The 13,514-nt window shown below is 36.1% G+C and overlaps 1 protein-coding gene across 6 annotated transcripts in view; it reads left to right on the forward strand.

Moving 5' to 3' along the window:
* The window catches only part of VPS13B (vacuolar protein sorting 13 homolog B), a 473,584-nt gene that overhangs the window by 260,870 nt on the left and 199,200 nt on the right, over positions 1 to 13,514 (forward strand). For 4 of the 6 annotated variants that reach the window (XM_040548605.1, XM_040548600.1, XM_040548602.1 and 1 more), the window contains exons 26-29: positions 4,734 to 4,905; positions 5,941 to 6,055; positions 8,156 to 8,297; positions 10,021 to 10,426. In XM_040548605.1, coding sequence (XP_040404539.1) covers positions 4,734 to 4,905; positions 5,941 to 6,055; positions 8,156 to 8,297; positions 10,021 to 10,426 — 835 coding nt within the window. Of the gene's footprint in view, positions 1 to 4,733; positions 4,906 to 5,940; positions 6,056 to 7,531; positions 7,599 to 8,155; positions 8,298 to 10,020; positions 10,427 to 13,514 lie in introns of all 6 variants that reach the window. The other 2 variants (XM_040548603.1, XM_040548604.1) reach the window with 1 other exon arrangement.

Below are 13,514 nucleotides of genomic sequence, written 5' to 3' on the forward strand. Positions count from 1 at the left end.
CATCTGATGAGAGAGGATCTTGCAAATAAGGACTGATTAAAAAGGGATTCTCAAATCGTTGTGTTCATTCAGGCCCTGGAAGAATACATTTCTGCTCCTGCTTTTTATACCTTTGCATGTAAGCATAGTAGACAGCTGAGGGGAGGCAGACTGGAGGCAAACTGAGGTGTAAGAAGGAAATGCACAGGCAGTGGAAGCAGACGCATCTGAGAAGAGTACGGGGATGCCGTCTGGATGTGTAGGGATGGGATCATGAAAGCCAAGGCACAGGTGGAACTGAACTTGGCAAGGGGTGCAACGAATAACAAGAAGGAATTCTGTAGGCACATTGGTCAGAGAAAAAAGTCCAAGGAAGTGTACCCACTCTGATAAATGAGAAGGAAGAACTGGTAACAACAGACATGGAGAAGGCTGAGGTCCTCAACAACTTCTTTGCCTCAGTCTTCAGTGCCAGTCAGGCTCCCGACATCTCTTGTTTCCCCGAACCCATAGGCGAGGGCTGGCGGAGCAAAGTCCCTCCCACTGTAAGCAAAGAGCAGGTTCGAGACCACCTGATGAAACGGAACAGGTACAAGTCTATGGGGCCTGATGCCATGCATCCCAGGGTCCAGAAGGAACGGGCTGATGTAGTTGCCAAGCCACTCTCCATCATATTTGAAAAGTCCTGGCAGTCAGGTGAAGTCCCTGGTGACTGAAAAAAAGGGAAATATCACTCCCATTTTTAAAAAGGATAGAAAGGAGGACCCGGGGAACTACAGACTGGTGAGCATTACCACTGTGCCTGGGGAGATCGTGGAACAGATCCTCCTGGAAGCAGTGTCAAGGCACATGCAGGACAAGGAGGTGATCCGGGACAGCCAGTGTGGCTTCACCAAGGGCAAATCATACCTGAACAATCTGGTGGCCCTCTACGATGGAGTGACTGCATCAGTTGACAGGGGAAGACCGACCGATGTCATCTACCTGTACTCCTCTAAGGGCTTTGACATGTCTCATACAACATCCTTATCTCTAAATTGGAGAGATGAAGAGTGGATAAGGAATTAATTGGATGGCTGCAGCCAGAAAGTTGTGGTCAATGGCTCTGTGTCCAGGTGGAGGCCAGTGATGAGTGGTGTTCCTCTGGGGTCCGTCCTGAGACTGGTGCCACTTAAGATCTTTATCCATGACAGAGACAGTGGAATTGAGTGCACCCTCAGCAAGTTTGCAGATGACACTAAGCTGAGTGGTGCAGTCGATACACCAGAAGGAAGGGATGCCATCCAAAGGGACCTGAACAAACTTGAGAAGTGGGCCCACATAAACCTAACAAGCTTCAACAAGGCCAAGTGCAAGGTGCTGCACCTGGGTTGGGGCAATCCCAAGACATGAGGACAGACTGAGCGAAGAACCTATTGAAAACAGCCCTGAAGAGAAGGACCTGGGGGTTCTGGTGGACAAAAAGCTTGACACGAGCCAGCAGTGTGCACTTGCAGCCCAGAAGGCCAACTGCATCCTGGGCTGCAACAACAGAGTGACCAGCAGGGGAGGGAGGTGATTGTCCCCCTCTGCTCTGCCCTTGTGAGGCCCCACCTGGAGTGCTGCGTCCAGGTGTGGGGCCCCCAGCACAAGAAGGATGTGGGGCTGTTGGAGCGGGTCCACAGGAGGGCCATGAAGATGCTCAGAGGGCTGGAGCACCTCTCCTGTGAAGACAGGCTGAGAAAGCTGGGGCTGTTCAGCCTTGAGAAGAGAAGGCTCCAGGGAGACCTCATTGTGGCCTTTCAATACTTAAAGGGGTCTTATAAAAAGGATGGATAAAGGACTCTTTACTTGGGTAGATAATGAAGGGACAAGGGAGAGTCGTCTTAAACTAGAAGAGGGTAGATTTAAATTAGACGTTAAGTAGAAATTCTTCACGCAGAGCGTAGTGAGGCACTGGCAGCCCACCCCTGGGGGTGCTCAAGGCCAGGCTGGATGGGGCTTTGGGCAACCTGGTATAGTGGAAGGTGTCCCTGCCCACGGCAGAGGGGTTGGAATCGGAATTAGATGATTTTTAAGGTCCCTTTCAACCTAAGCTATTCTATGATTCTGTGGGTGACAGAGATAATCAGAGGATGGCAAAATGGGACCTTGCTTCATTGCATGTGTCGCTTTCCTAATAATGGAGGCTGCCATTTCAGGAGAAGCAGTAAGGACTAATGCTGGATAGTACTGGAGAAGTGGCTGCTCTCCTTGTATCCTTTCACATGTTTGGAGAGTGCCAGGCCTGCCACTTTTCATGGTTGTTTCCCAATTTTTATTCATTAATAATCTAAATTTAGAGTCAATGTAAGAGAAAAGCAGAAGGAGGAGGAATAAACAAATGATGAAAGCAAAAGGGTCTTGCTAAGTCCATGTCTTGGAGAGGGATTTCGGGTGGTTTTGTGTAAGGAAGTTTGTTCAATGAGAATACAGTGTAGTGCTCAAACAAGAAAGAACAGGGAGGGAAGCAAGAAAGGGAGGAGAGCTAATAAGCCTCAATTAGCAGCTATTTTTCTATAGTTCTCTGTAGCGTAACCATTTTTTCAAGACAGTCACCAGTGACTCTATAAGTAGTCTATTCAGAGCTGTAAGCAGTCATGCTAATACTTGGTTTCATGCATTTCTTTAATGCAATACCACCATCACTGGGAAAATTAAAGGTGAAATTAATCATAGTTTTCGTATCAGCACATCATACTGTATCTGTTGAACTGCTCCAGATACTGTAGTCTCACATTTAGGTATTCCTTTCCAGTAACATGTCGTAGGTGCACAAGCTAAGTTTTCTTATCCATCTTTACAGGTATCAGTAGGTTTTTAAAGGATAGAGGTAGCTGTACACTGATAAAATACCTTTGTTTTTCGTTCTATTTGTCCCCTCTAAAGGTTTTGCAGGAAAAAAAAAAAAAAAAAAAAACAACAGTAAATGTTAATTTGAGTGACTTAAAGCTGAAAGCTTGAAGTAGAAGCTGTCATTCAGTGTTTCTGTGAAGAAGATGGAAGAAGTAATTGTTTTCTTCATTATGTAATAGATTATAACAGCAAGATGTCAGCTGCTCCATTTGGTGTCTATCAAATAGCCCAAAGTCATAATATGCTGCATACAAAATTTCTGAAAGATTTTGACCTACCTTTTTGTCTTGTCTTATGGTTGGGATGGTGATAAGAGAACATGTATACATGATAGAAATCCTGTAATTAAACTTTAGGCCTGAGTTGATTGAAAATGTGATTTATCAACATAAATGCTTCCATATGAGCTATTTTGCTTGGTCTGGGATAAGTTCTACCCATCCAGAAAACAGATTGCTAACAGAATTTCCATATTTGCAGTCTTGGACTGCAAAATGAGTCAAGTAATGTCAGGTTTTAGATTTTGCTACTGAAAGTAAGTTTTTTCCAGAACTGAAGTGAGTGTATTAGCATATCCTGCCTGACAGATTAAAGTGGATTCAGTCAAACTGTGCAATACCTTCTATGTGTGTCTAATTTTAGGCTGTTTTCCATATAAATCATCATGGTTAATCTTTAGGTAAATCTCAAAATTCCTAAGAATGTTCATCATAATTTATATTTTGTAATCCTCAAAGCATTCATTAAAAGTTTGGATGTTTATTGGTCTGATAATGTTAAAAACAACTTGGTCTTAATGAATCAAAGTGGCAATATCTTTTTCTTTTCCATTTATGCTTGAATATTGAAGGAAACTTGCAGCATTTGGTGGGGTTACAAGTGAAGGTGCTGGGGATTGTTAGTGGCTTCTGGTTCACACTAGTGACTTGTGTGTCAATTGCATTGAGTTTAATAGGCAGTAAATACTAAGAACTGAGGAGCATCTTTTCTTTCCTCTCTGGACCCAGTAAGTTCCGGCAAAGGAAAGTTCTGGTGAAATCCCCTTGCTGGTGAATTTTTCAGTTGTCCTATGAATAATTATCAGAACTTGGCTGCAGGTCTCTGATAAGCTCTCCTAATAAGATTTTCAGTATGTCTTTCATATGTCATGCTCTCTTTAAGAAAACATAGACTTCTATGTCTTGTTTGCTGAGTCCTTAATATTTTAGGGAATGAGCAAGGATTAATGGTGGCACAGAAGCTTCTACAAGCCCACTTATCAACAGTTCATTTATTGAAGAATACTGCAAGTGACAATCAACTTTTTAAACAACAGAAAAGCTTTAAACATTGGAACTAAAATGTTTTCAGTTCTTACACATAGCTATTATTTTGTGAAATCATTTTCCCAAGCAGTTACAAGAAAAAAAAAAGTTTAATGCCATATATGCAGTATGGAAATGTTATTGACATACTGTGATCTTCTCCATTTAGCACCTTCAACAACTCTTTCTTCTTTTGCCCTTCAGATATACACATATCTACTTCTCTTTTCCCATTGCACGTCAGAATATTCCTATCAATTCCTGCAAGATTGGTGTAAGCTATTGAGGAAAGCTCCCTATACCAAGTCATGGAACATCACCATTTTACTATATAATTGTTATTTCTACCTAAAAACAACAACAAAACAAAACAACAACAACAAAAAAAGGATAATATATTTTCTTCTATTTTTTTCCTGACATTAAAAAAATGGCTTAATTCAAATGCACTGTCAGTGAGTCTGCTTGTATATATATGTATATAATTTGGTGGGTCAACATCACTTTAGACAGAAGAAAAACGGGCAGCGGTGAAAAGCAAATATTCTTTTCTCAGCTGTTACTTCTGTTTTATAGGGTGATTCTCTTCAGGGTGGTGATGACTCTCCATTCTCCGACTCCATTACATTGGAACAAACAACAAGTAATATTGGAGTCTCAAGTGGACGTGTCAGCCTGTGGATGCAGTGGATGTTGCCAAAAATTACTATAAAATTGTTTGCTCCTGATCCTAGAAATAATGGCACAGGTATTCAACATTTTTTTCCCATAATGTACAATTTTAAGTTCCATACATTATTTTACAACACAGTATTAGCTACAGAGTGTTTATTGGTAATATTAGACATTGTTTAATACAAAAATAAATGGTTGGATCAGAGCAACAAGCTGGAGTTAGGTTAGTGCATGTAAAAATAATTCAGCATTGTTCTTTGGCTTAAACTTCCCTTTCCATGTGGAAAGATGATTATATTAAATTGGAAATAAGTCAGTTATTTTACTTAATAGAATACTGCATTTTTGCCTTAATAGCAATCGTGTTCCATTTCTATATGATTTAGTAGTGTGTTTTGGGTGTGTCCATCTGTAAGTATGTAGTTTTGCATTGATAAATTCAAAATAATCATCACAGATTATTATCACCACAGATTATTTTTCATCACAGATCACACACGATCGTTAAAGTCATTGGAAGATTGAACTTCATATTAAAAATAGAAATATGTGTGGAACACAATTAGCTTTTTTTAAATTTGAGATTACAGTGATTATCATCTGGACAGTAGTTGTTTGAAAGGAACTCATTCTGTAAATGTACTGAAAGACTTCAGATATTTTTTTGTTAGGAAACTGATGATTAACAGTTTAACATCGTTAATCATAGAACTGTGAAAATATAAGGAGACTAGTGATTAAATTAATTTTCAAAGAGATATACTTGAACCTTTGATAAAAATTACCTGAAAGAAAGAAATCTCAGATGTTGTTGGAGTAAATATCTTGTCAAATATCTTTGTATTTTTACAGGAATTATACTATGAAAACCTGAACTAAAACACCCATAGATGAGTCTCTCTATGGTTTTGTATAAAACAGTTTGGATTATAGGATTTCTTCTGGTTCCTGTCATTATGAGAGTTGAATAAAAGTTTGCCATACGAAAAACCTCTGAGTCAAGTTAGCATCATCCTATTTATGAAACATAGCATCCCAGGTTTATTTCTATGCTTTCAAAGTTACAGGCTTCAGATTAATTGTTTTTTATCTCCTTGGACTATTGCAGAAGTTTGTGTTGTCAGTGAATTAGAAGATCTCAGCGCCTCAGTGGACATGCAGGATGTGTATACCAAAATCAAATGTAAAATAGAAAGCTTCAATATTGACCATTACAGAAACAGGTAATTCCTGGGAGTTACACTTTTACAATGTCAGTGTGAAGGGAGGCAGATTTTTCTTTCTTATTATTATTTCTTAGCTTGAATTTAAGATTGTTGTTGAATTTCTTTTAAATGAGATAGATGTTATCTTGTTAAGTAAGCAAAATCAGAATTTCTTTTTCTCAGAACTGTATCCAATTCCAAAAAAAAAAAAACACTTGGAAATCATTACAAATTAGGAGAGCATTTTTTCACATTTGCTTCTCTGTTGGTCCATTGACAAAAATCATTTATTTTAGCTGAACTTTTGAATGGGAAATTTCTTAAATACCATTTCATGACACATTACCTCTATCAATTTAGTGTTTTGTGGTGCCATACTTTTACATATTAAAAAGAATTTTCTAACAAATCAAGTTATTTCTTTTGCTGTGTTTCAGCAACACAGTAATGGAGGGAACTAAGCTGATCATCTCTGTTTCTTTGGCATAGTGTTTTGCAGAGATGCCTAAGCAACATTTCAGACATTAATGTCAGCCAGTATGTCATCAATATTATGTACATTTAGGCTAGGAAGTTAGAGCTACTATATATCTTGCCACTTAGCAAATCTTGTTTACTTTGCTGCAGAGATGTAACAGTATTCGTTTGGCACCCAAATGCACAGTTCTGTAGAGATATTGCGTATCTCTTATAGCACGTATTGGCCATGAGCACACAAATGAAAAATAATTATGTAGTGTTTGATCATGTGGATTATTGTTTGCTGTTACAGCTCAACAGATTCTAAGAGACGGAAATTGAGAGGAAATAGGATGGCTGTTGTGTTATTTCCTGGGAGAAAAAAAATAACTGAAAGCTTTAGAACAATTCTTTGGCATTGAAAATTACTAAACTATTTAGAAGCACAAATCATGTTGACTTAAGAGCCTATGAATGCATGGTTTTATAGAACATTCCTTATCCTTGCCTGTGTAGGAAGGAGGTTTAATATCAACTTAGATAAGTTACTCACATTTCTGAGACTTTTTTTCTAATCAACAGTCTAAAACAAACAAACAAAATCTGATTCCTGTTCTTTTGCCTGAGTTATAAATATTATTGTTTGAACATATGGTAATATTTGATAATCAAAGTTTGTACTTTATTTTTTTTTAAAGCAAGTCATGCTGCTTTAAAATGCTTTGGAATCCCAGTAGCCAGAAGCTCTTAACAAGCTGCATTGTCCACAGAGTTTGTGCAGTGCTTGAGAGAGGATACCTCACTTCCAGGAGTATAATGCGTCCATTGGAAAAAAAAATTCAATTTCAGAGTGTTCTTGTTTCCTAAAGCTATAATGAGGTTTCTTTATTTTTTTAAAGTCATTTCACATGACCAAATTGTTACTGTTTTAATTTACATTTCATAATCTCTTCAGAATAACCTTCTCTGTCATTAAATTTCTATGAACTAAAGCCAAAAGCAGAGAATAGATAAGGTGAACATTCTGTCTTCCAGACCAGGGGAAGGCTGGCAGTCAGGACATTCTGAAGGAATGTTTCTACAATGCAGACAAAAGTTTTTGGTGAGATTTCTTTAGTAACCTAAGGTGCTTACTTGAATAACTCTTCCTGAGCAACATCGTTTTCTTTGTTCTTTTGTATGTTGAAAAGAATGATTACAAGAATTACAATACAAAGCAACATTTTAATTCTTAATAACTAATATTTCTAAACAATACTATGATTTTATAATGTATTTGAGTATAGCTTTTCATTCACAATTTCTTGATTCTTGTCATCATTCTCCTCCTCATTCCGTCTTCTGAAAATCCACGGGTAAGTCGATTTTCTGTAAATAGGAGTCTATTATACTTTTATTTTCTTACGTTATCTCCTCCTGCAATAGGTTGTCCATTCATATAAAATTTTACAAGGTTTCTTTTTTAATACCAGTTTTTTGCTTTATCTAATTGAATTTTGACATTTTAGTAGAGAGTATGGCATAGGCTTTGTGTTGCAGTTACGTAGAACTGGGCAAGTTTAACATAAACTTTTTTTTTTGCTTATGGTGATTTTCTTTTTTTTTTTCTTTTTTCTTTTTTTGTCTTCCTTTCTTCCATGCCTTGTTCATTACCTCAAGCCTTGGGGAAGATTCTTGGTCTCTGGGGCAATGTGGAGGTGTATTCCTTTCCTGTACTGACAAGCTGAACAGACGTACCTTGTTGGTTCGACCCATCAGCAAGCAGGACCCTTTCAGTAATTTCTCTGGCTTCTTTCCCTCTGTAAGAATCCTTTTTTTTTTTTTTTTCTTAAACAGGACTTCCACTAACAAATGCCAGTTGGGTTGGGTTAAAAAATGAGACAAAGTTTTTTAAAAATCTCAATTTCACCTAAATACTTTTTGTACCGGATATATTTATTGTATATGTTGATTACATAAGTTGTGCTTTTTCCCACTTACCTTTTAGAAATAATTGTTAGTCGTTTTTGACTAGGTATGGGTATAAGGGTTTGTGGTTCACAATCCAGTGCATAACAGCAGTCCACTGAAGTCAGTACGATTCATTTATATTAAAAGTAAACACATACAGTAATGTTCAGAGACTAACGTAAGAGCCAGTACTGAACACTCCATTTTGTTCAGGTAGTTCTGATACATACTTGGGGATTTAATTGGTTTGTATTACTGCAGTATGCCATTGTGCAACCTTTTAGAATTGCTTTATATAATAATGATAATGCAACAATTAACAATTTCATGTTTGTGTCTTTCTTTTGCCTGCTTAGATCATTACTTGTTGAGTAAGAATATATCAGTGTGAGATATTAAAAAACTTTTTCTTCTTACTGGTTTGTCCTTGAAAGACTTTATATATAATGGCATTGGGCCCTTTGTCTTTACAAATGACTGACTGTATAGAATCTTTATATGTTAGTGGAAGTTCTGTGTGGTCTGATTTTTTTTTCTTCATGAATATTGATTGGTAATACTTTATCTTATTCTATTTGTTTCATATCTTATAGAAAATATAACTTTCTAATTTGTTTTAATTCACTTAATCATAAAAGCTTCAAATTTTTCAACATTTAAGCTACATTTAATCTGTGTATCCTGTTTATTTAAGAAAGAGGTGTTTGCTCTATTAATGTGGTTTAATTTACTTTAAATTTTTTTTAATCAAATTTGAAGATGCTGAAAAAAGCAACTGCTTGCACAATGTAGTTGCTTTTATTTGTGCTCAAATGATTGAAGGTAATGTTTGAACAATCACAGAGAGTTCTATCAAAAATGTTACAATTACACTGTTAAAATAACAATTACACTTAAAATAATATTTTTCCTAGTTGCTGCTTTTTTTGCAATTTTCAGTCACTAACAATGTATAACCGAAATCTCAAAGACTTTCAAAGATGATATCAAAAATTCAATATATGTCTTCTGGGAGTTAAGTATCTAATTGTCATATTTATCAAGGAAATCTTTCTAAGTGAAGGAATCTGGTATTTCTGAACTACAGTGTAATATATCCTTATTTAAATGGTGTGCTTTAAGACATGTTACAGCTATTCTCTTAAAATACTCAAAATTGATCAGGGCAAAACCAACTGAATTCTTAGAGTATTTAGTTGACTACTCATGTTTAGAGGGAGTGAAGTTATCTCAACATCAGAGGGTTGCTTTAGCACCCATGGTGTTTGCAGTTACATAAAGGACAGTGAAAGCAAGTAAGATTTACTTCTAAAATGAAATAGACATCAATATATGTAATTGTGTGAATAATTATTAGGAAATTATTTATAGTTGTAGGTGACAATATTGTGAAGTATGGATGCACTATGGGGTGAATTGTCCATCAAAAAAAAAAAAGGAAAAAATTTCTTCTGGGATTCAGAGAGGGTGGGAGGCTATTAGGAAATACAGAACCTTAAACATCTTAACTAACAGAGAATTGACTGATGATGTATGTGTACACTTTTTCATCCTTTTTTTTCTTCTTGAAACAGACAACTGCAAAACTTTTAGATGGCTCACACCAACAACATGGATTTCTTTCTCTAACTTATACAAAAGCTGTGACAAAAAATGTCCGGCACAAACTGATATCACGAAATGAACGAAGAACATTCCACAAGCTGTCCGAAGGCCACACTGATGGTTCTCCTCACTTTCTTCACGAGATCCTTCTCTCTGCTCAGGCTTTTGATGTGGTCCTCTGTTTTCCTTTGCTTAATGCAATCGCAAGCATTTTTCAAGCCAGGTTGCCAAGGAGTCAAAAGGAGAAAAGGAAATCATCCGGCCAACCTATGAGGAGTCATACTCTGACCTCCCGCAACTTGCCTCTGATTTATATCAACACTGGTGTAATAAGAGTCTTCTTTCCCAAAGAGGAAAACCACCATAATGCTGAAGGTACAGTATGTTATGTTAGAGAAATTTGCTGTTCAGTATTGCAACCAAATGCTCTAACTTCGTTATTTTGCTGACCTTACTGTCTTTACATTTAGAATGATTGCTTGGGTCTTCAGAATTTTAAGGGGCAGAGGTAGAAAGCATCTGTCATTCATCCAAGAACTGTGAAAAGAGGTTGCAGTTGTTGAAAAGAGAGTTGCAGGTTGCGAAAAGAGAAATGCAGTTCTGCAGTGGTGATTCTTTTGTCATTTCTTACTATGCTGATACCCGTAACGTCTTCCATACTCTCCATTGTTGGAAGAGGAGTCTAAGCAGGAAGCCTTAGCTTTTGTGGAAATAGGCACATAGGAAACCATTCAGTAGTGAAGCAGGTCCTGTTTCATTTTAATTATTTTCTGCAAACTGTACTTTGTGATTGTTGCCCAACAGCTGATACAGTTTATCATTTATTTAGTAACTCTTAGCTGAAGTTATTCAAACTCCCTTATGTAAGAAGCTTCCAGTTATTTACAAAATTGTGGATAGCATAAACTGTTCTTTCAAACAACAGCAATTAGCCATTTGATCCATGAACAATGCATTTTTATTTAAAAAAGTATTTTTCCATCCTACATAAAATATATTTACATCACTATTACAGTCTTTGTACAGAAATAGATGCTGAGGCTAAAAGTACACCTAGTAACAGCAGGAATGTGATCACTTCCATTAGCAACAATTGTTCTAGAAATTAAAAAATATATATTTTACTGGTATCATGATATGTTTGCTGAAGTCTTATAGGTATGTGATGGTTTTTGTTTGTTTTTATTAACCATTTTAGATTATAGCACACGATATAATCCTAAGAATATAGGTTTTTTGTGTGTGGGTTGTTTTTTTTTCGTAACCTAATTGCAAAAAGTGCAGACAGTGAGAATTTACTTGAATCATTTGTTTGCCAGCATCTTCTACAATTTTCCAGGGGGGAATGGTGCAAACACAGGAAGATGAAATTAGACTGGCTGTGTTGGCAAGAAAGAATTATGATTCTGGTTGGAAGGGAGTTCTGGGGCATGCTGTCAAGGAAATCTTTTTTGGAAGTATGTTTTTGTGGCTCTGTAGCTGCACGCTTCATTAAAAAGAAATTTTAAAAAATCCTTTGTCTGTTTGCTATCCCTTGTTTAGTTGCCATCCCTTGTTTCAAAACACTTGCAAAATATACAATGCCTGTAGTTAAACATGAATGTAGGTAGAAAAAATATATATACTTTTAAAGAATAATGATGAAGATTATCTTTACTAAACTAATAACACAGTCAATTAATCTCTTCCAGTGGAAAATTCTGAAATGTCATCAATATGAAAATCAGTTCCATTCTCCTTCATTTCATTTTCAATCCACATTCTTCCAAACTTTCATCTGTTTCTGAATGTGAAATAAATCATTTCTATCTTCTACTTCTTATTGTCTTCAAGCCCTATAGAATTTAGAAACAATAATGCAGTGTAAGAGTTGAATATAACCCATGTTACGGATGTGCTAGATCAGAAAACTGTTATATATCATGGATATATACAACAATAAGACCTCATTCATCGTCTGTTGATTAAGACAGTTTAGTCCAAAAAGAGTTGTGTGATTGCTGCAATATAAGTAGAGAAGTAATGACCTTGGTTTGTCTTTTAGTCCATTGTCTGCAACTCTAACCTTATAATTAGAGATAGTTACCTAAACTATTTTCCCATCAAACACATATAACTGTGATTCATATACAGAGGTGTAGTGTTGTTTGTTTTTTTAAAAAAAAGAAAAAAAAAAGAAAAAAAAAGGCAAATTGTTCTTCACTTTTGCAGTCCAGAACTGAACTTCTGAAGTGTAGTACCCAAACATTAAAAAATAATCAAAATTGTAGGGTTTTTTCCTCAGGAGTTTACACACTATATAACTATATATAACAAATAGAAAAAAGAAATACTGTATGACAGCCACTAAAAATCAAATAAAAACATGTAAATTGCATAAAACTGATAAGTGGTAAAGACAACAAAAATCTGCATCTGGCTGGTTTGAAGACAACAAGAAATATTTGTAATATATACTGGGAGCAAAATATCAGGAGTCACAAGAATGGACATGATACATTTGTTGATAGTGAAAAAGAAAAGGCAGCATACCGAATAAACGTATGTCCTGCATTTGTAGGAGTGATATATTCTTGTCACATGAGCATGACTCTCTACTTTGAAGTCTGTCATAACATATGGTCTGTAACATCCTCCTTGCTTACTATTAAACAGTTTCAAATTGGTCAGACTGAATAACTTGTGCTCAAGGATCTTGGTCTTCTGAGGTTAATTTTTAACATGCCTTGGAATAGCAGGTTTTAGACAGCTGAAGGTGTACCTGTTAAAACGAAAAGTGTGATGTGCAAATAAAATTAAGAGAGGTAACTTTATTTCTCCCTTGGAAAACATAAAGGAAAAATCTATTACAGGATTCAGTTAATAAAGATTTATATGATATTTATTACATGATAATAAATATGATTTTATAGAAAAACAGTCTTCTTAAATACATCTGCTTTCCATTCTTTATGATGGTTGCTATTCCAGTTGATAAAATGTTTGCAAAGATTTGATATGCTTAGACTTTCCTAAAGAGTTTAACACGGTGTCTCATGGTATTCTAATTTAAATCTATCCCAGTTTAATGTCTGTGGAAATATTAAAAGAATTAGAGATAGCTAACTAAAGGTCTGAAAAATTATTATCAGTTGGGAGTCGTAAGTGAAATTGCTATATAATAATATGAAAGTAAATATTAAATCATTGCTGTAAGAATTTCCCAGGAAAAATAATGTTAAGGACTCTACAGGGTATGCATGTGGATCAGTGCACTTAAAGCACTGCTTGTAGAAAATATACTAATTATTCAAATGTTGAAGTTATATATCGAGTAAAAGGTTATGCAGACTACATCTTCAGGACTGGAGACTCTTTCCTGGAAAGCAGAGGCTGAAAGAGCCCAAGAGTCACAGTGGACTTACTGAAAAGAAAGAAGGGAGATAGCTGTACTTCTGCATAGGGCAGATGACGGATTATCATG

This window comes from Cygnus olor, chromosome 2 (assembly GCF_009769625.2).
Source record: "Cygnus olor isolate bCygOlo1 chromosome 2, bCygOlo1.pri.v2, whole genome shotgun sequence".
NCBI lineage: Eukaryota > Metazoa > Chordata > Aves > Anseriformes > Anatidae > Cygnus > Cygnus olor.